We start from the raw sequence: 25437 nt of genomic DNA, 5'->3' as shown, positions 1-25437 counted from the left end.
CAGAAAGAAGAGTCAGTTGCAGAATCCAGAAATAATAGGAGCAGGACTTATCTGGAAAGTGAAGTTTCTATTACAGAAAGCAGATTAAGGAGTGCAAGCAGTTTGTATAATTTTGTTATTGTAAATACAGTGAAATTAGCATTCAACTGAAAGTTTCAAGCCAGTTTATAAAGAATAAACAATAGTGATGATAGCAACTGCTACCAGTGCTGCTAAATTATATATTATCATCTGCATCAATGCAATATGATGCATGGATCATATTTGGGGCCGCTGACAACTCTATTCAGAAATTGGATGGTGCTGGATGAATCCTGGAACCCTAGCACTGGAACAAATTCTAAGCCAGAAATAACCTCTGCCCCCTAGAGCCTTAACTGTCATTTTGCATCATGCTCTCCATTTACATCAATTTACTCAATAGCCCTGCCCAGAAGAAGAAGTCAGTAAAGGTTTAGCTTTAATAGAGATGGGAAACAGAAATAGATGAGCAGACATCAACCACAGGAAAAGCAACAGATTCTTTACCAGGAGTAAGATGTTCTTCAGGAAACTCACCTGGTATCACTAAGATGCTCCTGGATGAGCCTACAGGGCCAATTAACTTTGTCTCTTTAAAAAATACTGCACAATGTCCAGGAAGAAAGAGCACTGAACAAAATCAGCTCAGATCTCAGAGATTAGTTTTATAGCCAGCAGATGGATGAAGAGAATAACAAATGTGCAAATCGTCTATAATGCCCATATATTTTAAATGCAATAAATGTCCAAATTGGAATTATTTTCCTGCTAGCACAACAGCGTCTTCCTACACTCATATTTTAGGAAAATACAGGCAATGTTTACTAAAAAGCTTTATGTGCAAGTCAGTAATTAGCAACCAAAATTTGGTATAAAAGTATATCTAAGAACTAAATCAAATCTTGCAAAATGTCACAACAGATAATAACTACTTATTTTCCATATTAACATGGAAAGGAATACATACATGACTATCTCAGCATGCTTGCATACCATTTAATATAAAACCTGGTAATTCTGGAAAAGGGAAATAACATAATACATCTGACAATTGTATCAAGGAAGCCATTGGCAGCTGAATTATGCATTTCTGGTTGATTCCTCCAGGCTGTGATGATTAATCCATGCTGATACTGTCAGCTGATGTGACCTACAGATTCATTCTGGCTCATATACCACAATAAAATGAACACTATTGCAAAGTCAAAGAAACATTAACAATGCATTGGCTCTAGATACACTGACTACAATGCAATTTTCAATAAATAACGGTGGTACCTTTTCCCCATGGTGTTTACTGAATTGGCCACATTCCGATTCACAAGAGATTTTCTCCTTGATAACTTCTTGGTGCTGGTGCTATCATCAGTGGTATCATCATCTTTCTTTGGTGTGCTACCTCCTTTGCTGTTGAGGTCCCTTAACACATTATAATTAATTTTACTTGAGATCTTCTTCTGTTCCAACATTTTTTCAATTGCCTCTCCTGCTGTGCTGGCCTGGATCAGCTCCCGTTTCTTTGCAGACTTCTTGGGCTTAATTAAAACATAAAGAATAGGAATTTTCGTGGGCAATCAGAATAATTTTGATGAAATCAAAGAATGGGCTACAAATATATCATTTTCAGATGACAAGTCATGGTGAAGAGGCAGGGTAAGTGATTAGTTATAATAATGGTTTGTCAAAATTTCAGTATGGTTTTAACAATTCTTTGTAATACCAACACTGTATGGATCCAGAGCGGCATACCTGAATTAAGATCTTGTGAATTTTCTCTCCCTTAAAAATGATGCATTGAAAGAAGTTTTGTTTTGAGTGGCTATCAATGTATATATCATGTAGCAATGTATGTAAGCCTTTAAAATATGTGTTCTTCAACATGTCAAGCCCCATTTTTAAGAGTCGATCCTTGTTTTGTTTTGAATGGCTGTCAATGTATATGCTATGTAGCAATGCTAAGAAGTAGGCATTGCTAAGAAGACATGTTGAAGGAAAATACATTTTCCTTCCACATGTCAGGCCCCATTTTTAAGTGTAGAGCCGGGAAATAAAATTTAATTGTTAGCAAAATTTGAACTACTATGCCCATGGAAAGGGAAAACTGACTTAGGAATCTAAATTAATTTTTCTTTAATTTTAGATCACAATGAAACAACTAAGTGAAAAAGTATTACTGCTGGTTGGTACTACAATGCTTCCAGTTTTAGTCTTGAATTGGTTATGATAATAATCACATAACTTCTATGTTTTGACTGTATCTCTTCCAATACTGTACACAATGAAGTTGAAATTTATATTGTAACAAAAGTTGCCCTTCCCCTTTTCTATAATATGAACACTAAATAAAATACATCATATAATGAGAATATTTCATCTATGGTCACAACAAATGGAGTAGGTTCATAAAAATACATAATATTAATATGCCATTCCCATTATACAAAAGAGTTTCAGTAGAGACTTGACATTTTTGCAAACATTGAAGAATGACATTGAAACTGCAGACTTACAATCTGCAAAAAGGGAAATTCCATTTACAGCTGTTTTACATTTAGAAATTCAAAATAGTAGATAGCTTTCATATATGGAAGAAAAGATAAAAAGAAGATTTGTTGAAGCCTTAATAATTTTTTTAGAATGGGAGGGGAAGACATGGATGTAGAAGTGGACAAGATGTAGAGAATTAAAATAAGAAATAAAAAGTTAAGAAATATGCTCAGACATATACTTGTGTACCTTGTCAGGAACAAGACAAGCGACCAAATTCTATCACAACATCTTAACACTAAGCTAAGAATACAGCATAAGAGAAAAGAATGTAGAATTGATTTGTTTGATCAGAAATAAGACAGTAAGTATTTTTATAAAACACTGGAAACCCTTTATGGACTTTTTGCTGATTTCTTGACTGAAAAAGGTTGAATTTGAGAAGAAGCGAACTATGTAATTAATCTTAAAAAGAGAGGAATGATACTAAGTTTCAATAGAAGATAATATATCAAGCTCAGGGTTGAATTATGGAAGAGTGACTCTGGAGTACTCCATAAAACTAAGTTTGTAACTCTTATAAAGAAGGTCAAAAGTTGTTTCTTTAAATAACTTTTTCCTTTAAATTTCGTATATATATTTTTCTTCCTCAAGTTCATTTTCTGTATTTTTTCATCTTTCACTTGTTTATAAATCTCTAATAAAATTATATTAAAAAACAGATAGCATAAATTGACATTTGCTATTATATGTAAGCCATCCATAAAACCAATATTTTCACACCTATATAAAGGGGCTTTAAGATGACATGATAATGGAACTATGAGTATCACATATAATAGATCTACCTACCTGGGCCTACTATACCCCCTTACATTCAATAATTCATGTGCTGATCTATATCTCTTTGCAAAGGGAGTACTCCAGCATATAAAAACATGGGAACCTGCTGATGTGAGCTATAGAAACTTTTTATTGGTTGTATGAATTGGCCTTCTAGGATTCCAGCTACAATTCTCCTATTGTATCTAAAGCAATCCCACTTATTTCCCCAGAGGCATTATTTACACAGCCTTGAATTGATATTATTTAGCATTTATAGTCTAAAGTCTTGAGATGGATAGTAGCTCACAAATGACTCCATTCAAACAAACTGATTATGCCAGGGTAGATTAGTTTCCATGTTAAACATTGTGTCAGTTTAACTTTTACTCCAAAAGTCAGACCAAACTAGACATAATTCTTAATACTCGTAATTTTCAATTCAATAATGTCCTAACTCAGCAGTCAGTATCCTGTCACCATCAGGACTGCAATTCACAAAAAAACCCTTGTGGCAAAAAATCAATATACTGTGTACACAATTATTAGGCAAGTGAGTATTTTGACTATATCATCCTTGTCATGCATATTTTCCACCTCCAAGCTGCATAAACTTGCTTAGTGCAGTGGTCCCCAATCTTCCCAGCTTGGTGGGCCAGCATAGGGGGGGGGGGCATGTGAGTGGCAGGCGCACGCATGCATGCACAGCTCCATTGGTGCGAGCTGCAGGCAGCGTGCCCTCCACTTGCACAAATGGAGCTTCATGTGTGAGCAAAGGGCACTTGCATTTGAGCTTAAAGCTCCACTCATGCAAGCAGAGGGCACTTGTGCTTGTACATGAAGCTCCACTCGCATGAGCAGCACACACTTGAGATTGCGCACAAAGCTCCACTCGCTTTAGCAGAAGACACTTGTGCAAAGGGCCCTTGTGCTTGTGCCCAAAGCTCCACTCACACGGGCAGCAAGTGCTCATGCGCGAAGCTCCATTTGCACAAATGGAGCTTCACGTGTGAGTGGAGTTTTACGTGCACTTACCCATCGCTCATGGCCCAGTTTCAAACAGGTTGTGGCCCAGTAGTGGGCCAAGGTCCAGGGGTTGGGGACCCCTGGCTTAGTGGATATAAACATATCAGGTGTTGTGTATTTGTGTAATGAGGAAGGCCTAAAGTGATCAACATCCTATTTCAGGGGTGTCAAACTGTCAGCCCATGGGCCGGATGCATCATAGCAAAACTGCACCCACCCCATTGCCAGCAATGGCAAAAAAGTCACGATACATCGTGACATGTCACGTGATGTTGCGAGTTTGACACCCCTGCCCTATATCAAGATGTGCATAATTATTAGGCAGCTTCTTTTCCTCAGGCAAAATGGGCCAAAAAGAGATTTAACCGACTCTGAAAAGTCAAAAATTGTAAAAAGTCTTTCAGAGGGATGCAGCACTCTTGAAATTGCTAAGACATTGGAGTGTGATCACAGAACCATCAAACATTTTGTTGCAAATAGTCAACAGGGTTGCAAGAAACGTGTTGAGAAAAAAAGATGCACATTAACTGCCAAAGATTTGAGAGGAATCAAACATGAAACTACCAGGAACACATTAGCCTCCAGTGCTGTCATATTCCAGAACTGCAACCTACCTGGAGTGCCCATAAGTAAAAGGTGTTTAGTGCTCAGAGCCATGGCTAAGGTAAGGAAGGCTGAAGACCAACCACCATTGGACAAGACAGGTAAGTTGAAATGGCAAGACTGGGCTAAGAAATATCTGAAGACAGATTTTTCAAAAGTTTTATGGACTGATGAGATGAGAGTGCCTCCCTGCTGGATCTCAAGTTACATAGTACCGAGCAGAGGGAGGTACAATGGAGGTCAGCGAGGCTACTCATGAGGAGACAGCCCCATCCTTCCTAATGAGTTGTGTTGGCTGGTGACTACTTAGCTCCGGCGTAGAGCAAAACTGTGTTGGAGACAATCATTCGCTTTCTGCCCTGCATGAGCTCTGACTTCATGCTTCCGGACCTGTGCCCTGTTACTCGATCTCATGCTTGGACCTTGGATTTTGTGACTGGATGGTGGACTTGTACCTTGGCTTTGTATATCGTGTTGGAACTTTGGATGTGTGCTTGGATTTCAGAGTTTGTGTGTGGATTTGTGCCTTGACCTCAGATTTTGTATTTGCTTATTGATTTCATGTCTTTGCTGTGCAGACTCTGACTCATTGGGACCTTGGGTTTCTAGTGAGGGGGACCTGGAGAATAACATTAGGGGCTTGCAGTGCTTAAATAAAGCATTAAAACTCCTTGGTGTGTGTGTGTGTGTGTACGGGCATGTGGACTGGGCCAGGACACAGATATTTGAATATTTGTTCTCAAACATATTTTTTTCAAGAAATACAAGTAACCCTCGACTTACAACGGTTCATTTAGTGACCGTTTGAAGTTATAACAGCACTGAAAAAAGTGACTTATAACTATTTTTTACACAACCGTTGCAGCATTCCCATGGTCACATGATCAAAGTTCGGGCACTTGGCAACTGACTCTTGTTTATGACCATTGCAGTGTCCCAGGGTCATGTAACCACCTTTTGCGACCTCTTGATAAGCAAAGTCAATGAGGAAGTCAGATTCACTTAAGAACCATCTTACTAATGTAACAATTGCAATGATGCACCTAACAACCATGGCAAGAAAGGTCATAAAATGGGGCAAAATTCACTTAACAAATGTTTCACTTAGCAACAGAAATTTTGGGCTCAATTGTGGTCATAACTCGAGGACTACCTGTATATCAAACTTCTTCAATCTGTCTTCATAGGTCTTAGTTTCTAATCGCCTGATCATTTTTACTGTCTTTTTTTAGGCATGTTCCAATTGCTCTGAATCCTTCTCAAAGTGGTGCCCAGAACCAGTCACAGTATTTGTGGTGGGATATGGCCAATGCATGCAGAATAGACTCTTTACCTCCCATGATTTGGAAATTGTAGTTCTATTGCTTTGTCTGCAGCCACAACATACTGTTGGCTTGTACTCAGTTTGTAATCAACTACTTTAGCAAGAAATTAATCCATTTTAAATGGGTTCACTCAATTCACTGAACTAAATAGTAACAAAATGGATTGGGTTTGCATAGTGCATTATTCCACAACAAAAACCAACCACATTTAACATGTTGTACAAATAAAGCTGCTAGATCTTTAACTGACTGGATTAAGAGTGTTATGTAAACGCAACTAAAGTATAGTTTAAAAAATGTCCTTTGTACTTGATACTAAAACTGAACTATCCAAAGATAAATCAGTCTATTCCTCCCAAAATATGGCCATCCAAAGGGCTCAATTTTACTTAAAGGGATAGCCTAATAAACATTTAGTCAATTCTGGCATTATCCTTTGGGTATTATCCATTGCATATTATCTAACTTTAAGTTGTCTTGAATCTAAAACATCAGGAGAGACATAGCCAAATCAATTACTATATCAACTGAAAACAAGGTGGGAAAAAACAATAAAGTGGCATTTGTTTAAATAAAGTGTCCTTTAATAATTACCAAGCAAATTTTCACTTGACTTAATTTTCATTTTTAGATACCTTTAATTAAATATGATATGAAATGGGAAACCCACAACCTGCAAAACTGTGAGCCTTCAGCATCACTTACACCTCTCAAATGTCTTTGGACTTGATACAGATATTCTTAGAAAATAAAAATGGTAGATCACCGCAATACCTATCTTTGTACTGAAATTTGTCTTATTGTCAAGCAAATTGTTTTATTTAGTTGCCCCATGTAACAAACTCATTTCTGCATTCTGTTGCATCTAACACCATTTTCAAAGGAATTTCCACACAGAACACATGAGCTGCAATCTGCTTGTGAAGGTATCAGGACAAGGTAACTGAACCTGCAATTGATTTGATTCACTCTAACAAACTGTAAAAATAAAACCTAGCATTCCCACAATGAATTAGGCTGCATATTTGAAATATAATATGGACTTGTAAGTGAAAAATGTGATTTTAGTTTAGCTTAGTAATAAACAAATTCTTGGATCCAAATGTACGTAGAAAGTTGCTATCCTTAAATTTCTAAATATAAACATAAATATTTTCACAACTTATTCTTGGTTGGTATTTGTTGGGATGCTAATAAAAACCAGAGTAATTCTGTCAAACCTGGCCTGTGCCTGCTGATGCAGACTAGCCTTTCTTCCTCTTCTTCATGGTAAAATTGATAAGTCTTTTAGCTTGCAGTCCACACACTCCTCCTTGGTTCTTCTAAATGCTGACAATTCCCCATGGCTCTGCTTCTTCATTTCTAAACTCTTTTTTTTCTGTCCCAGTTGCAGAAGAATTACTTTCAAGTAGTGCTTTTTGTAAAATGTCAGTATAAAATAAATCACATTATTGCTACCCACAGACACACAAGCATAGAAGAAGAACTTACTGCAAATCTTTGTTCTGCTGATCTCAATGGAAATATCAAACACCTCTGCAACCACTGCTTGCAACATGAGACTCAAGGGATGCATAGACAGTACAAGTAAAAGCCAAGAACTATGTCCAAGGGCTCTCTGGGACTGCTATACGGTAGATCACTGGAAACTGCCAAAAATGCATAAGTTGAAAATCTGCTGGAAAATGGGCCTGAATAAATGCAATCCCCTGAGAAAGGATATGTGATACTCAAAGCAACTGCAATGTCAACTAGATACACAATGCACTGAATTTAAATGCAGCAATAAAAATGGAGGAAGCCGCTTTTAACAAATCAGCCATCGGGTTCAGTACTGTCTGTCCTCTGACAAGACAGTTCTCTAAGTTATAGGTTTCTCTAAGTTATCAAACAGGCATCATTTATATCCCTATTTGAAGATCCTAGGAATCAAGCTTGGATTTTTTGCATGCAAAGCATGTACTCTGCTGTTGAGCTCTAGTCTCTGCTGCTGAATACAAAAATTGCAGGTGTGATGGGGATGGTGCTAGGATTTTATGAGGAAACAAAACGCAAAAACAGCAATTGCCTGGTCAAAAAGATACTGCCAGTTTTTCAAAGAAATTACATCATTTCTGCATCTCTCCAGCTTTTCCACTTGCAAGACAGAACCCAGACTTTGGTGATGTTTCTCTCTCTATGCTAGGGACTATGGAAGCACAGTTTAGCAAGCTAAATTATGGATTTACTGAACATTAGGATATTAGAGTTAAGGCAGCGAATTACTGTTTGCGCTAACTATGCATTATGTCTTCATTGAGTTTTGGCAATCTATACCTTAGCATCATCCCTCTCATACTCACATTTAGATGTATAGAAAAGTTTTATTTAAAGGGACAGCCTGACTAGTTTCATGATGGATTAACATAGAATAAAATAGCATCTTAGAAAAAGAAGGCTGGAATGTGCAGCTACTGCTAAAAAGAGGAAATCTACTTCCCAACCTTTCTTTCATAATTATTGGGACAGAGTTTGGATATATAATATTGTCACTACTGAAGAAAGAAGTGACTGTGCAAATGACAACAACCCTGAAGCTGCAACTGATCCAGCTTGAAAGAAGACCTCAGCATGTCAGGTAAAAGAGCAGGGCAATTTCAGAATGTAGTGCAATGGACTGCTTTAATAACTGAAAAATCTTCCCAGAAAACATCTGTCCAAAAGAGGGAATGGAATTTCATTAATGGGAAGAGGAAGCAAATGAACAACACAGGCTTCCCTGCTCTCTTATTAATGCAGATTAAAGAGTACTTTCTGAAGTATAAAAGTCTAACATAACTTCAAAATATCTATCATAAATATTTCTTCAATTTTTCAAAGAGAAAACTGGTATGAAAATAGGTAACTACTAACATTCTTATTGTGTTTGTCTATTTGTACCCTCAAGTTAGCCCAAACAGTGCATTATACCGCAATAATTTCTGAATCGGAGTGCCTAAAATCTGCTAACTTAAAGAAAGCATTAAAAATCCCGGGGCCCATTACTCCTGTGGAACTGAAATTTCCATGATGTTTGAATCAGTTTATTTGCAAATGTATGGCTGTTGCAGGATCCCCATGTTCACATGATCATGATTTTCAACATTCCTTGCCAGTTTCCTTAAAAGCAAAATAAATAAGGAAGTCAGCAGGAAGTCAGGTCACTCCTGCTCCCACTGCTTTTTACCTGCCTGTAGTCATTCCATTCATCTGTTTAGGTAAGCAAATATCGACTTATTATAGAAGTTTTTTGCCATTACAATTGTTTTTCTATTTATATATATACATTCTTCTTAGCTCAGTGGTTCTCAACCTGTGGGTCGGGACCCCATTTGGGGTCGATCGACCATTTCATGGGGGTCACCTTTTCTGGCGGGTGCCTTACCTCCCTTGGGCTGGGCCAGCTGGTGGTCGGCCTGCTCCGTCTCTGCCGCTTGCCAGCTACGCCTCGGCCGGCGCAGGGGGCGGAACCACGCATGCGCGGCGCTCCCGGGCAGGGAAAGTCCTCGACTTACGACCGGTTGGGTAGTCCTCAACTTACGACCGGCTTAGTCCTCGACTTACGACCGGTTTAGTCCTCGACTTACGACCAGTTTAGTCCTCGACTTACGACCGGTTGGGGTCGCGGCATTAAAAAGGTTGAGAACCACTGTCTTAGCTGATCATGGGACTATGTAGCATTGAGTTAAAAAAAACAATATGATCGGCCTAAAATTTAATTCTACTCAAATCAGACTGCACTAACTTTCTCTCAAAGGATCCAACAGGTCACAGGACTGCCTAGAAGCATTTACTTTTTTCTACCTATGGCAGCACTGAGCCACCTTTGACTAATCTCAATAAACTAAGCAAGGTCAGATGTAGTTAGAACCTCAGTGGGAGGTCATCAGAAAAAGACAGAGCTCTTGGCTAGACTGGGAAATCAAAACTCACACAAATCTACCTCTATTAACTCTGCCAGCAAAACTGCATGGATAGAGTTCACAAAAATGGAGCAATCTTATCTTAACGTGTCTAGCTATTTTATTAAGTAGGACAAAGAAGCTTCAAAATACTTATTTTAAAAATAAATATATAATTAAGAAAGTTTGGATTACATATGATTTGCTTTAATGATATTAAAAGCAGTACTGCAGTTAAAAAATGTCTGAATCTAAGTAAGGGTATATATATATTTATGCAGTGCACATAAAACAGATATTAAAAATAGAGATGAAAAATAAATTGTAATATTACAATCTTAATGCAAGCAGTCTGTTCTCACAGTAGCCAACCGACTGCACAAGGAAGCCCACCAGTTTCCCAGCAGCTGGTCTTCAGAAGCAGTCACACAAGCAATCAAGACTATGATCCCATGACTTTCATTTACTGGTCCAGCCCTTTTTTAAAGCCAGCCAAGCTGGTAAGATTGAATTCTTATTCTAAAGCACATTGGTGTTTACAATGAAATACTTTCTATAGGTCTTATCCAACAGAATTAAACATTGTTCAAATATGTTTCTTTTCACATCAAATAGTATTTCAAAAATACTATTTACCTTATGTTCTTTATAAATCCCAAGCTCTTTTTCTTTTGCTATCCTTGCTTCTTTTTCTAAAAAAAATGATAAAAGAGAAGTGTAAGCGGAATAATGTTTTAAAGAATCGGGGGTTGAAGGTGGGGGTAGAGACGGGAGCAAACACAGACTTGATTTTTTCCCTTCTGCAGCAGTATCAAACCTAGAACAGTGGCCAGTAATGCAGTGTCACAGGTGCCGTAATACCTCTGACATACCCAAGTGAAAACAATGGAGCTAAGGATGCCCAGTGTTCACAGTTCTGAGGAGATCTTTCCTGAGGTTTGCAGTATTCTTATTTTATCATATGGTGGAAGTATGAACTAAAAGATAACACACCCAGGGTTTGCGTCTTTCTGTTAAAGAGTGTATTTAAAACTGCTAAGTCTTCTTAAAATAATGTAACTATGATTTACTTCAAACTTATCAGTTACAGTTACTGTTTTGAGCCCTTTAAGTTTACTGCTTTTGTTTGTTGTTATTTGCCACTTTGTAAGCCTTCCAGCCTAAGAAATTATATGTAAACACTGTCATAAGCAAATAAAAAGCAAGCAAGACTCACCAGAAAGATTTTTATTTATTTTGCTTACCCTTTTGTTCCTTCAAATAATCTGCATTTTCCTTCATCCACAATTCTGCTTTTATCCTGGCTTCCGAATCATTAAGTATGTACTAGAGATGGAGAGTAAAAGTGTTAGACTTCTGCAGTGAATATATAGGAATTAGCAGAATCACGTTCCTTATCATGTCCACCATTTTCCTCACCCAAACCAACTCATGCTTTCCCAAAGACAGCTCCTCTCTTTTATATTTAAAATATAGATACTGATTTTAGAAACAAAACAAATAATTCATTTCTACTTATTAGATTTCTCTGTATATACATGCTTATTTACTATCAATCACCAGTTTCATTTAAATAAAGAATTTTGTATTAATTTGTCTGTGTAGCACATTTAACTTCTGAATAGTATATAGAATAACATTCCTTTTTCTCGAGGGAAAAACAATAACATTAGCCTTATTTTAAAAAAAAACTCTGATAATTTTGAACATATCCACATATGTATAGAAACAATTATGAGAGGTGGGGGTGGAAAGATTCTTACCATATCTATTTCACTGTCATCAATTCCACTTAGATCTAATTCACCATCTCCAGTATTTTCATCTAAACAGAAGTAAGGCAAATTTTAATTATGGTATGCATTCATTCCAAATCAACTCCGATTCAATCTCTGGCTTTAATCATCTCAGAAACACAGTCTTTCTGATAACTGGTTTGCTAACAAAGCAATCATTCAGCATATGGGGCCCATCCATATTAAAAAAGGAAAGAAAGATTTTTTTCCCCTTAACCACACTTTTCTCTTGTTATTGTTTCTTATGTGAATACAAACTGTCACTGAAGTTAATTATTGCAGAAAATAGGTACAAACAAGGCTTGCCCTTCATCTCTTTAAGAATTACTATTAATATAATTCAGTGATAAACATTCAATTAAATATAAAGTGAAGAAATGAGAGGTTAGGAACTTTTAAATGCCCCATAGTCAAGGACATGCAATATCTAAATAGTTGCTGCATTCACCCATGTGAATGATGAATGCCATTGAGTAGCTGCACTAATCATCATAACATCTGTTTTGTATGCATCAATGTACACATGGGAAATTAGAGCGATAACTAGGTAAAAGGCTAGCAATTGGGGAGGTCACTTTGAGTGTTCCTCACCCTGCTAGCCTAAGCAGTCCACCCAAGATCCAGGAAAATGCTAGTTGCCAGTTAGAAACCTGCCCAGATTTACATTCCACAATAGGGTGTAAAAGCAGCAGCTTCCCAGCACAAATGTCCAACTGTCTTTCCTTTCTAAGCCCTGCTGTCTTTGCTTCTCTCTTACCTACTGTTATTGTAAATAAGAAGGGCACGAAACGGAAGATAATGTTTGGTCTGGAGAAGGGATATAAGCCTCTCTTCTCCCACTCTGTGAAGGCTAAGTCTCCAGTTTGCAATCTACAATCTGTCCTGAAAATGCCCCAATCAGGGAAGCGAATGAAGGAAAAAAACCTCCTATTGCATCATTGCTTATTGTTACTGAGCCTCATTAATCTTGAGAAAGACACTACAGTAGTTTTACTGTCAAGAAATATCACAGTGCTGTACAGATACAACCTGACCTTGAGGGACAGAAAGCAAAAACTCTGGATATTTCATGCATTTCGAAGAAGTAGCGACAAACTAAAACGATGGATTGGAACAGACATCAGGTAACAATAAATACAGAAATAAATAGATACCAGAAGTGGAAGAGGTCAACTTGCTTAGGATTCCATAAATCTTCTCAGTAATTAATCTAAACACAGCACTTTTCGTTCAAATACTGTGACAGTGTTTTCAACTATCCAATAATATTCTTATATTTATGCTATCTGAAACATTTTGCACACTTATCTCCTGGAAGAATATCAGATGGTACACATTCTGCAGGCAATTTTATGATCATAGATTGACTGAAAAGCTTATGGAAAAGGTTATTAAATGACATAGTTTAGTCATGAGTTCACTGACAATTCAGCAAAGTCTTGCTCTGAAGTTATCTTCTACTTGATAGTTTTCACACAAGACTAGAAGTTAAAAAATCCTAGCAATTACGCATTCAAAAATGCAGTGATGTTCTTTCAGCAATTTAGTCAATATGGCTTTGTTGTTGACTTCACATAAATTGCCTTTGCATTTAGTAAGCACATAAATGCAACCTGTACTTCACCCTTCAGAACACTTAAACATGTGTTGTTCCAGGCAGTGCTATTAGGCCATTCCAAGTGGAATGTTTTGCATTATTCTTATGCCACGCAATTTGAGTTTGCAGATGGGTGAGGACCCATTAAAAGGTTAAGTGTTTATTTTTAGTTGAACTGATGTTGTCTAGACTGAGATACACACATCGAAAACATCATCTCTCCATTTAATCTTTAAGTTGCAGCTTTTAAATAGTATCTTTTAAAAACTTAGATCAATTCATGCATCTACCGGGGAAGAGCAAACATAATGTGAAGTGCATGTTAGAACTTGGCAAACTGTTACCAACTCATTTGTTTATTGTGCATTTATTGTGTCAAACTCCTCCTACGAGGCCAAGTTATTTGCTCATCCAGTCCAGTGCTGTCAGCTCTGAGCAGTATCTCTGGTGAATGTTGCCCGAGGACAACATTTCTCAAATACCATTTTACAGCAATCTGTTGCCAAATTTTGTTGGTGCTGTCCAGGGAATTTCAAGGAAATACATAAAAGGGATTTGTGTATTTCTATAATTTAGACATTATAGGTACCTCAACTCTACCAGAGAATCATAGCAGTCTGTCATATGACCAGCTCTCTGTATTTTTAGAAATATAACAAGCAAGCAAAAACCAGAGGTGCCTATGGGTAATATTAAAATTAATTATATTATAGGAAGATACTGGGAGGTCTGCAAAATATTTCAATTTTGATCATGTTTCAAATGTGAAATGCTCTATTTTGAATGCAAGACATAGAAGTACAAATAACCCTCAACTACAATGGGGATAGGATTTTCCATCACTAAGCAATGTGGTCATTAAATGAGTTGTGCCTGGTTATATGTTTTGTTTTTTTGGCTATGGTTGTTAAGTATATCACACAGACATTAAGCGAATCCAGCTTCTAGCTTTGCTTGTTGGAAGCCCCTTGGGAAGGTCAAAAATGGCAGGTGACCCTGGGATACTGCAACCCTCATCAATACATGCTGGTTGCAAAGTGCTCGAATTTTGATCACCTGACTGCCATACAGTATAAGTGCAAGAACCAGTCATAAGTCACCTTTTAGCACCATCTTAACTTTGAATACTCATTAAACAAATGCTCATAAGTCGAGGTCTACCTGTATGCCAAATTTAAAAAACCTTTTTTTTCTGCTTGAAACATTACCCAATTCACTGGAACAGTCTGTTTTACACTTCGAATGGTGACTTTAGTCTGGGAGTGCATCAAACAGTTTGGATTCAAAATGTTTTGTTAATGCAATTACTCCTCATATATTTAATAATTTTCTGTTCGGATCATATTGTAAATTACATTTTGTCTGCAGCTTTTGAAAGGGGACAGGATGGAATCTGTACTCCAAAGTCTGGAGAAGTTACACAGTTTTGTTCCCTGTTTCAAACCATAATTAATCTTGGTTACGTGCTTTGAATGTAGATCTTTCCTTAAGAACCCAAGAAGTAACTTGGGGAATGAGATTCAACATGTTTTCCAGCACTCTTAACAACTGAGAGGGAGCCCACAATGATCCACCTTTTCATTTTCTATCTTATTCTGTCATAAATGGACAAATTATATGATCAACTGCTGCACACACATATGCAGCTGTGAACCATAGTGAACATGATCCACTCTATAGAATAAATACTTTCAAATACATTCTGGAAATTTCATCAAAAAGCACCTGGTGCATAAGAACTTAAAACTAGTCTGCAAACTAGACCATTTCCATGAATAGCAGATGCATTTTGTGTCAACGTTTTAATTTAAACTTGTTTTGGAATTTGTGCCAATTGTTTCCTCTGTCAGCATCAAGAGTCAGAGAACTCATTTACCAACTGCTGAATTGCAGAACAAGGAACTGATCCGAAATAAGCACAACCTAAACTCAGGAGAGGGAGGAAATGGAGTAATTGAAGGCTACTGGTCCTGTCTACAAATAGCCACTCTTCATTTCATCTGACAGGCATTTATTAAGTGAAAAGAGTACCGGTACATGGGGCTTTCAAATACCTAAGTTTCTGTCCCCTGTAAACAAAGAAGTTGGGCTATTAAATCAGCATCCACTATAAGGGTCAAATCTGAGAAAGAAAAATAGCTGTTCTAACGCATCACAGTAAACTCCATTGCAATCATCAACAAAACTAGCTAATCTGTCTTAACTTCCAAGTGGGCCACCTGTGGTCCATAAAGCACCTTGCTCTAGAAATAAAGGGGAAAGCTGCTCCCAATTCTTGGCCCCGTTTTTCAAATGAAATACAATGGCATTCTCTTTCTAGTCAAACAAATATAATATTCTAAATAATATTTTCAATAATTCCCATGAAATGCAATGTTTACTATCCTTTTGGCCTCTGATCTTAAAACAGATCGTTTTGATGAAAATCCTTTTTTGCTTTCTTCTTTTGTTTTGTTTTTTTCTTCCAGAGGAAGCCAAAGCCTGCAACAGAGTTATGGATTTGGGGGTTTCGCCTGTTGGTTTTTAAAAAAGAGGTCCCGCTTTCAGCTATTAATCCTGTAAGCAGATCAGAGAGTGCCTTTACAGTTAAGGGGCAACTCTTACCCCACTCCCTTCTCTGCCCCTTTTAATCTCTCTGGTGGAACCAGCAGTTTCCGCAGCTTTCGATCAAATCTCCAACTCAATTATAGTCCTTGAAAGCGTCTGTCAGGCCCTTCATGCTGTTATTGCCGCCTCCCTGTTCCAGAAACTACAGAAACTGAACATTAAGGCTCAACGAGAAAAGGAAGGATCCATTTCTCAAAGACAGAGTATGCAGTTTTATTCAGCAAAGCTCCAGGTTTTATATCTTTTGCATGTTTCATGCAGGCCTTGGAAAGTTTTTTGCTGTGACCTTCCAGACAACTCTGGTCAAGATACATAATACCAGTCTATTAAATGAACCACTGGTCAAATTCAATATAAAGGCAGTTTCACACATTCATGCTTAGACTGGAAGAGATCACTGTTAACTACTGTTTTTGCTACAGCCTCATTCTTCTACTATCTCTTGCTGTGCGACACTGGTACAAAACAGGTTCAAAATCCATTAATGGAAAGCTTATGTAGCAAGGCTTCCTCATGTTTGAAGTCTCAGGAAAATGGTCTCTTGGGCAGCAAAAAAAATGAAAAGCCTGTTCATTTGCTGAGGTCTTTGAGAATTACAGGTCTATAAAGGTATTCTTTGACTTATGACCATTCATTCAGCAACTTAGTTACAGTTACAGTGGTTCTGAAAAAGGGAGTTACAATTAGTCCTCAAACTTACAACTGTTGTAGCAACACAGTGGTCACATGATCAAAATCCAGACACTTTACAGCCCACCCAAACTTATGATCACATGGGCACTTCAACTGCTCCCACCCATCCATCTCCCCTCATCTATGCTCTTTTGGCTACCTTGTCCTCCACAGCATCTACCACCCTAGCTGACCTTCTTGCTTCCACTGCTAACCAAGGCAACTGCTGGCCTCACAGCCATTTCCTTGCAAGACCTGTAGAAGATGGTCTCAAGTGGTCAGCAGCTGCCTCATGAAGGGACAGGCCAGGCCTTATCAGCATAGGGAGCAAGAAAACAGCGAAACCTGAGGCAGCACAAGTCTCAGAAGGCATAGTAGCAAGTAGCAGCTGTGGCTGAGGCTGGACTGAAACAGTTGTGGCTTCTAAGGGTGACAAGACATCCCCTTGCGCCTTGCTACTGGGCCAGACTGGGGCTAGGCTTCTTGGATGTAGGAGAGTGCTTGACAAAGGTTATGGGGAGGAATTAAAGGAAGCATCAGTTTAGAATCATTATGTAGCCACAAAAGAACAAAGTCCAGCCCTGCCCTCATTGAATGCTGTTAATGCTTATCTAGCTCTGTACAGATGCTAACCATTATTCTGAGGAGATTCCTCTGCATAAGCTGTAGTAATAAATCTAATTTAATTAGATTAAATTAATTTTAAATTTAAATTAATCTAATTAATCATTTAATTAGAGCCTTCACGTGTGGACCTGGGTGTTGTTGTTTTTTTGCACCTGACAATGCTGCACAGAGGCTCAAGGGCTTCTTGTAGTCTAGAGCCAGGGCACACTGAGACACCCCTTTGCACTGTCCTACTATACCAGGCTGGAGCTGGGCTTCACACTCTGAAGGGCTTTGAACTATGCTGCAGTTCACAGGTCTTGCAGCTCTAGAGCTGTGGTACACCAAGAAGTCCCTGAGCAGCAGTGTATTCTTTCCCCAACCTGCCTGAGCTCATGCCATACTGCAGCACACACACATCAACTAGCATGCAGCTTGTGCCAATCCGCCCAGGACCTACTGCAACCCCTGCAGTAACCCTGGCACTCCCTCCACTAAGTGAGGCAGTTCTGTGACATCACACTTTATGATTGCATAGTTTAGCAATGGAAGTTCGGGTCCCAATTGTGGTTTTAAATTAAGTACTACCTGCAATTAGGCTAGCTGCTGCTGCTGCTGCTATTCATTCTGTGGTTTTAGTATCTAATATGTAAAATAGATTTCTGGTAAAATAGATTTCTGGCAGTTTTACTGTTTTTGATAGACCTGGCATCAGAGGCCTAACTAGCCTCCTGCAGAGATTCCACTGTCAACCAGAGGGGTCCTGAGACATCTTTCATTTCCTAATGGAAATGAGGCCTACCAGATTCCTTTCCCAGGGGAAGCCTCAAGGCACTTGAAGAGGTAGAATGCAAGCTTCAGAAAAATAAAATGGAAAGCAAAAAGTGAGAAACCGACCAGAGGTCCTTATAATGATAGAGACAGCTCTTGGGCAATTTTTTATTTCCCAGTGGGAAATAAAAGACTTATGCAGTCTTCTACACTGATTTGCACAAAGCCTTAAATACCTATTGGCTAATCTCAGACAGCAGGAACTGGAACCTACACAACGCACAATCCTTTAAATCATTCCTGAGAGATGGCCATCTAGGCTCCATTTAAGAACCTCCATTAAAAGGGAGTCCATCATTTGTCTAGGTAAATTGCCTCACTATTTAAGTGCTCGTGTTGTTTTGACATTCCTTTAATACTTAATATCAACTCTCTCATCATCTCAAGCTGTCAAGTCTTTTCTTGATTTCCACACACAACAACAGGTCCACTGAGACAGCATGGGAATTATCTCCTATTTTTCGATCCTCTTACTTCATTTCTGTATTCATCCACTATTCTCAGCACCAATAAGAGAGATAAGAAAGGTATGGATCTGCTACTTACCAGCCCACAGAGAAAGAAGAAAACACTTCTGAAGAGAGACTTGGGAGAACTTCCTACTTTCTAATACTTCTCTATCTCACTGGTGCTGGCAAGAAAGATCTACCAAGAAAGAGTATGGGGCTCCCCTGTTATTTTATTTTCTTGTTTTGGTAAATAACTCTGGCAAATAGCTTTAACAGATATGAAAAAGTTATCCAAAATAGTATTTCAGGAGATTCTAATTATTTACTAATTTATTTTTACCCCCTATCAATGAATGACCTTATCTAGCAGTTTCATGAGGATGCTGAATAGAAGGGCTGACATACCAAGCCCTGAAACACCTCACATAAAAGATTGATTAAAAACACACATACATGAATCGCACTATATTCTGATCTGTTTGTCATTTTATTGTCTTAGTATTTTTTAATGGTACATACTGTTATTTTACTTGTGTCCTGTTTCTCTCTTTTTTGGCATGCCATGCAGTCTTGTTATATTTAAATAAAGAAACAAACCTAGGCTATATGTATGCATTATTTGGCTATAAACATTCAAGAAAAATACTGAGTAGGGTATAGAAAACATATATAAAATTACTGAAACAGTATTAGTTCTACAAAATAATACATATATTTTTTAAAAAATCCAAAAATGAAAGTTTCAAACCACCAAGCAGAAAAAATTCAAACTATTTTTAAAATTAACAGACAATAGATATATAACAACTATTATTTTTTAAACACTAAATTAGACCTTGCACACCTGAAATGATATTAATCAATACTTCCATTCAAAGAACCAAGGCTGAGAATGAGCAGTATCTTCAGTGCATGGTTTTAGTTCTCCACCTAAAAAAACTACAGGCAATGCCTGTTGAAACCTTTAAAATCCAAGTCCAAGAGGTTGGTGTAGGTAGGAGATGAACAGGCTGAGCCCAAGGGAGAAGTCAAACATGTCATAAGTCACAAGTCCCTCGCCCTGCAAGAGATCTAAGTCCAGCCCACCTTGAATGCCTCTCTTATCTCCTGCTCATTTTCTTTGATCACTAGTTGGTCAGATTGTTGTAGAGAGCATAAGCTTACATTAAAGCTTTATACTCATTTGATCTGCCTGAATCTCCTGATTTCCCCTGCGCTTGACACTTACTACATTCTAATGCTTCTGGCCACTTATAAGAAATAATATGCAAATTTGTTTTTCAGAAAATTTGCAAAATACAACTTTTCTTGTAGTATTTGGGATTATCTTGCTGCCACCTTGGCTTTATAAGGAGCACAGAGTTTCCTTTTAGACCCTGAGAACAATTGTGCTTCGTTGTATAACTTGTTTTGCTTACATTCCTGTAACTTTCATTGAAGTCACCCCTGGAAGCAAATCTTTATCCAAATAAGAGGATTTTTTTACAACCAACAATAAATGAATTGCATGGAATCTTCTGGAGCCTGTAAAATTAAGAACCATTCATATTTAATCCTATATTATGCCATGAAATAAAATAGTGTTGCTATTTGATTCCCTAATGGTATAATGTTTGAAATACATTGGCAAGGAAGTCAAGAAGTAACTATGACAATAATTATTAAATTAACAAACAAGAATGGAATACTACAAATTTCTTCAAACTGTGAACTCCAACCCTGGAAAACAATTATAAGTTGCTTATATTTTTCATAAGACATATCTAGATGCATGCCTTGAACCTTGGCTAAATTTGATAATGGTCAAGGTGAGGGGTGTTGTGAAGAATTATCATAGCATCAGAAAGATAAAATTACTAAAAACCTGAGGTGAGATGGACCCTAGCTGGTCAAGAGACAACTGGGTTTTTATCCTGTGAAATCATCAGGGATCAGTTTGTTAGTCTGCAACTCCTGAGGAAGTGGATAGGGCTTATGGTAGTGTCATTTCTCCTTTGGATTGCTACCCTTTCTGTTTGGTTAAAACCTCTGATGAGGTGACAGGTTGGATTCCCAATTAATGTTTCTTTGGTGAGGGAATGTTTCCATTTCCTTTGAAACAGGCTGCAGTGCACAACCTACTCAGAAATCTTTGATTGATCCAATTATTATCCACTGTAGGTTTTGGACCAGAGTTCGGCACAGAGCGTACACTAATCAAATGTATGGATGACCAGAACTGGGGGGGGCACAACTTCTTGGTCCTCAGCCTTTCAACACTGTTAATGGTATCATTCTGGTCTGGCTCTGAAGGACTGGAGAGGGAGGCATTGTTCTTGGGTGGTTCTCCTTTTTTTAATGATATTGGGTTTTGTCAGTGGTCGGGGAGGGGGAAAAAGTTTGCTAGAGACTTGTGCTTTGTGGAATGCCCCAGGTTCTCTATTCTTCTCTTGAACATTTACATAAAACCACTGGTGAGGTCATCCATTGGCACAAGGTCATATATCTGTCAGTACTCCTTGATCTCAACTTTCATGGAACGTGTAGGTGGTAAGTGTAGTGAGAAGAGCCGTTGTATCCCTTCCTGAGCCATTCAAACTAGATAAATTATCCATGTCTTGTTTACATTTCATCTTAACTACTTACTATTCCGTTATTTAGGATTTGCTAGAAAAGCTCTACTGAAGATGTCGCAATTGTCAAGAGATATATTTTGTTGGTGTGTGTGTATGTGGGGGGACTTTATCCTGCATTACTTCCTGATCATAAAACATACTCCCAAGGCATTATGTCTCATACCTTTGTTCTGTCAGCATTTGAAAAATCCATCAAGAAATTATTCTTTCTCCAGACTTCAATGGTTTTATTTTCAATTTTAGAATTAATGTTAATCTGTGTTTTCATTCTGTATTTTCTTTTAACATCTGTCAACTGTTTTTAGTTGTCACCAGGTTACAAAAGTGTGGTATAAATCAAATAGCCAAATAAATTACATAGGAAATCTAGTCTGCAAAGAAAAATTACAATATGCATGACATGCATTGTTTTACCTCTTAGTCTGTATTTATACTCAAACCACTAGTCCAACATTAGATAACATAAATTGGATTACAAACAATCTGACCTACCAGAAGATTAGCACAGTTGGACACTTCTGGGAAAAATGTCAACAAGATACAAAGAAAGAACTGCCAGAAAGTGAACATTAAAAAACAGAACTAGGTTTTGATACATCTTTCAAAGCTCAATCTTACTTTGGCTTCATAGAACTCTTCTAATTTCCATTCAGCTTTTTTTCCTTTTTGCTAGATGTTGCTGTTCATGACTTTCTCAGGAACCAATAAAAGGAAAACAATTGTCTCAGCATTTAACATACTGCCAATGTGGCTTCTACAGTTTCAACTTGGCTTACGTGGATCACACTGGGGTATTAAATGGGTCTTGCAAAATATCATAGGGGCACAGAGTTCTTCCCTTAGCCAGAGATTCAAGTACATTTGTGTGTTTATCTACCCATCTCTCCAGATGTTGTGAACATTATTTTTATTTGTAGAGAGTTCTTTCAATTCTGGATGCTTAAAACAGATGGTACCTCATATAATATGTCTTAATTGTGGAAGGGAATATTAAACAATCCAGAAAAAAAGAAAACTCTAGACAAAAATTTATCTCACTCATGCACATGTACAGTTTCTTCTACTATTGAACAGAGCATAATTGCTTCCATTGCCAAGTGTATCTAACCATGTTCAAATTCTGCTATTAAAATAAAAGTTTTGCTATATTTTGTTTATTAATTAAGATTAACATACCCATTCCTGGGCTCTTCCATCTGACAGCCCACTTGCTGATGGAAACTCCTCCCCATGTTGGAACTGGAAGACTTCAGTCTGTAGGATAGGTGTGGCCAGGTCTTGTAGACCTTAGGAATTCATGGCCTCCATAACATCAATAGTTTGTCTGAGGTCATCTCAGTTCCAACATATGTAAACAGCCATGTTAGCCCTGATTTTCACTGCCAAACTGTTGTATGAGTTCTGGACATGGTAAAATCACTCCCGAGCAGCTTCCCTCTGCAATCATAGGTGGCTTCTTAGTTTTCAAAGAACCTCTGGGAGATGAAGCAATAGAAGCAAATCTGTAGTGCATGTAAAAAATAATTAAGACTGAATTTGAGCATGGGTACATACCCAAGCTGAGGTCTCCTCTGTGGTGATATTTACTTCTCTTATTACATTCACAAATTGTCTATTGGTATTTTTTTTGGGTGGCCAACTCCCTCTTGAATAGAGCCACCATGTTGATTTATTGCCTGGCTAATGTGATCAGTTTGCTTAACACTTTTGCCAGTTAAGTCACTCAAATTCACTTTGATCTGGACTCCATTTAGATGGGGTCTTGGATGGAACACTGTCTTGCCAGGTTATCTCGGTTTCCATTTGCTTTGTTACCTCTGGGGAAATGGATAGAATGCTCTATATGGAGCTGTCCTTAAAGACCACCCAGAGGTCTCAGTTCATACAAAATTCAGTGGCCCAGGTGTTTATAGATTTTGAACCAGACGCCACATATTATATCTATTTTGTGATCCCTGCACTAGCCTCCTCTTAGCTTAGCCTCTTCAAATCATCTGGCACTCAATTGTCCAAGATTTCTCAAAGACAATACATAACTAATAATACATAATTATAAGCTACTTTTTGTTGATGCCCTTGTATGAAAGTAATCTGACCCTGGAAATTTAATCTCATCTTCTTACTTGTTGAAGAAGATTATACCAAAATAGAATTCAATAGCTTCTTGGGATTTTTTTATTTTTATTTTTTTGGGTGGGAAGAAGTTGGTTACGTGTTAGCATTTTTCAATTTCAACTGAACAGCTGGTTTATTCAGTCTTTGCTTTTTACTCTGAATGTGTCTAATGAAGCCTTTTTTGTTATTGTTAGCATCCTTCTGTAACTTATTCTGAGCATGTGTTTTTGAACCCCACCTCTATAGTTCTGAGTTATCGCTCAATACTCTTGTAAACTGGTTCATTTTTCATTTCCTATATGCAGTATTTGTTGTTTTTTCAGATCTTTTTTATGCCTGATATTATTCTTTTTTTGTGTGTGGAATGAAAGGATGGATGGATGAGAATATCAACTGATCCCCCAAGCCCTTTTCTGACATTTTCGTGTCCATGGTGATATAATTGTATATCTTGTCTACAGTATCATTTGCTCCCACATGTATTAGCATGAAGAAATAATTATCCATGGAGTGGAAAACTTTTGGAAGATGTTCTGTCATGTCCCTGATCCTTGCTCCTGGCTGTTGATAATCTTCACAGGCAAATGGGGTCAGTCAATAACTCATACTAACAAATCACCAACTTTCATGATTCTTCTTTGTCTTCTTATGAGGCACAGTTGTAGCCTCTCTGCCCTTTAGGGATTGATCATCTTGTCTTTTTTTCTTCCTTTGAACATTCAAAGTCTGTTTCATTGACAAGGACCTGAACACTGCTTTGGCATTCATGTATTATACAATATCTTCTAAAGAACTTGTTTGTGGATGTCTTTCTGTTTTCAACTCCATGGATAATTAATTCTTCATGCTAATACATGTGGGAGCAAATGATATTGCAGAAAAGATGTACAATTATATCACTATGGACATGAAATTCTTAGAAAATTATTCCACTTCTGGATTCTCTTCCATATGGAGAATTACTTCCTCTATTTATGTTGTAGTACTTCCTTTGTTTGATTTCTGAGCTACGTGTGAGTCTCCCAGAGTCTTGTATTGATATGGACAATTATAAGGGGGTCAAATTTCCTGGAGATGTTTCATCTATAATAAAATGTTAGGTGTTCCATGCATTTTCTTAAAGTTTAATCTTATTATAAATTTGTTAGTGGACAATTTAAACTATAGAACTTTTCTTAGTTATGTAAAATCAAAAGGCTTGTTTTTTCTCCATAATTATTATGTTACCATTGCTATTTATGTTTGTTTAAAGCCCAAACATATGAAACAGACTTAGTTCAACAAAACCTATTTCTCTTATGTACTATTCTTTTTTTGAACATAGTGATGTTAGATTCTTAGCAATTAAAAATCAAACCATCATGACCTTTAACATTACAGAGCAAGAACAGGCTTTGGTTGATTTAGTTTTATTCCACTTAACATTTTCCCCACCATAGAATGGAATTAAATCCTGAGATCAGTTTTGATGTACTAGGCAGCTCCTTAATACCAATGTTAAAAGACAAGTGGGAAGGTCAAAAAAAACCTACAACTCATCAAATGTGTAATGAGAAAATGAGAATCTGTCCCGTTATATCTGTCTCAGGAATGTATTTTATCTTGAAATATACAAGAAAGCTAAATTTGTCGTCCCCCACCTCCCACCCTCTTCTTTAATTTGTTTGATAAAGAGTCTTTCCCAATAAAATTTTGCCATGGCAACAAATCAAGAGAGACTTGCTGACATAAATAGTACCACTGTTGAAGATTTCACATACAGTACTCTAACTGCAGCTTTAGTGCGCTTCATTGCATGATTCCAGTCTTCCCCAAAACTGGCATCTTCTTAAAATTGTAGTTCTAACATATTTGGCTGGCTAAGTCTATTGTAACATTTAGGAATCTTTAAGAGAAAACTTAAAGTAAACTATGATAACTTATCAACATACCCCTCTTTTGAGAC

General features: G+C 37.5%; 1 protein-coding gene across 1 annotated transcript in view; it reads right to left on the bottom strand.

The window, feature by feature from the left end:
- Positions 1-1299: 1299 nt before the first annotated feature.
- BRF1 (BRF1 RNA polymerase III transcription initiation factor subunit) overlaps positions 1300-25437 on the bottom strand; it is a gene marked incomplete at its 3' end in the record, with an annotated part of 159380 nt that continues 135242 nt past the window's right edge. Inside the window, exons 12-15 of the mRNA XM_015823490.1 lie at positions 11968-12029; positions 11449-11530; positions 10841-10896; positions 1300-1556 (exon numbers count right to left, since the gene is read on the bottom strand). Coding sequence (XP_015678976.1) covers positions 1300-1556; positions 10841-10896; positions 11449-11530; positions 11968-12029 — 457 coding nt within the window. The remainder of the gene's footprint in view (positions 1557-10840; positions 10897-11448; positions 11531-11967; positions 12030-25437) is intronic.

The sequence above is a fragment of the Protobothrops mucrosquamatus genome, unplaced genomic scaffold (genome assembly GCF_001527695.2).
Source record: "Protobothrops mucrosquamatus isolate PMUCROS unplaced genomic scaffold, P.Mucros_1.0 scaffold1886, whole genome shotgun sequence".
Taxonomy (NCBI): domain Eukaryota; kingdom Metazoa; phylum Chordata; class Lepidosauria; order Squamata; family Viperidae; genus Protobothrops; species Protobothrops mucrosquamatus.
The sequence above is the reverse complement of the archived record's forward strand: the minus strand, read 5'-3'. Positions and strand labels throughout refer to the sequence as shown.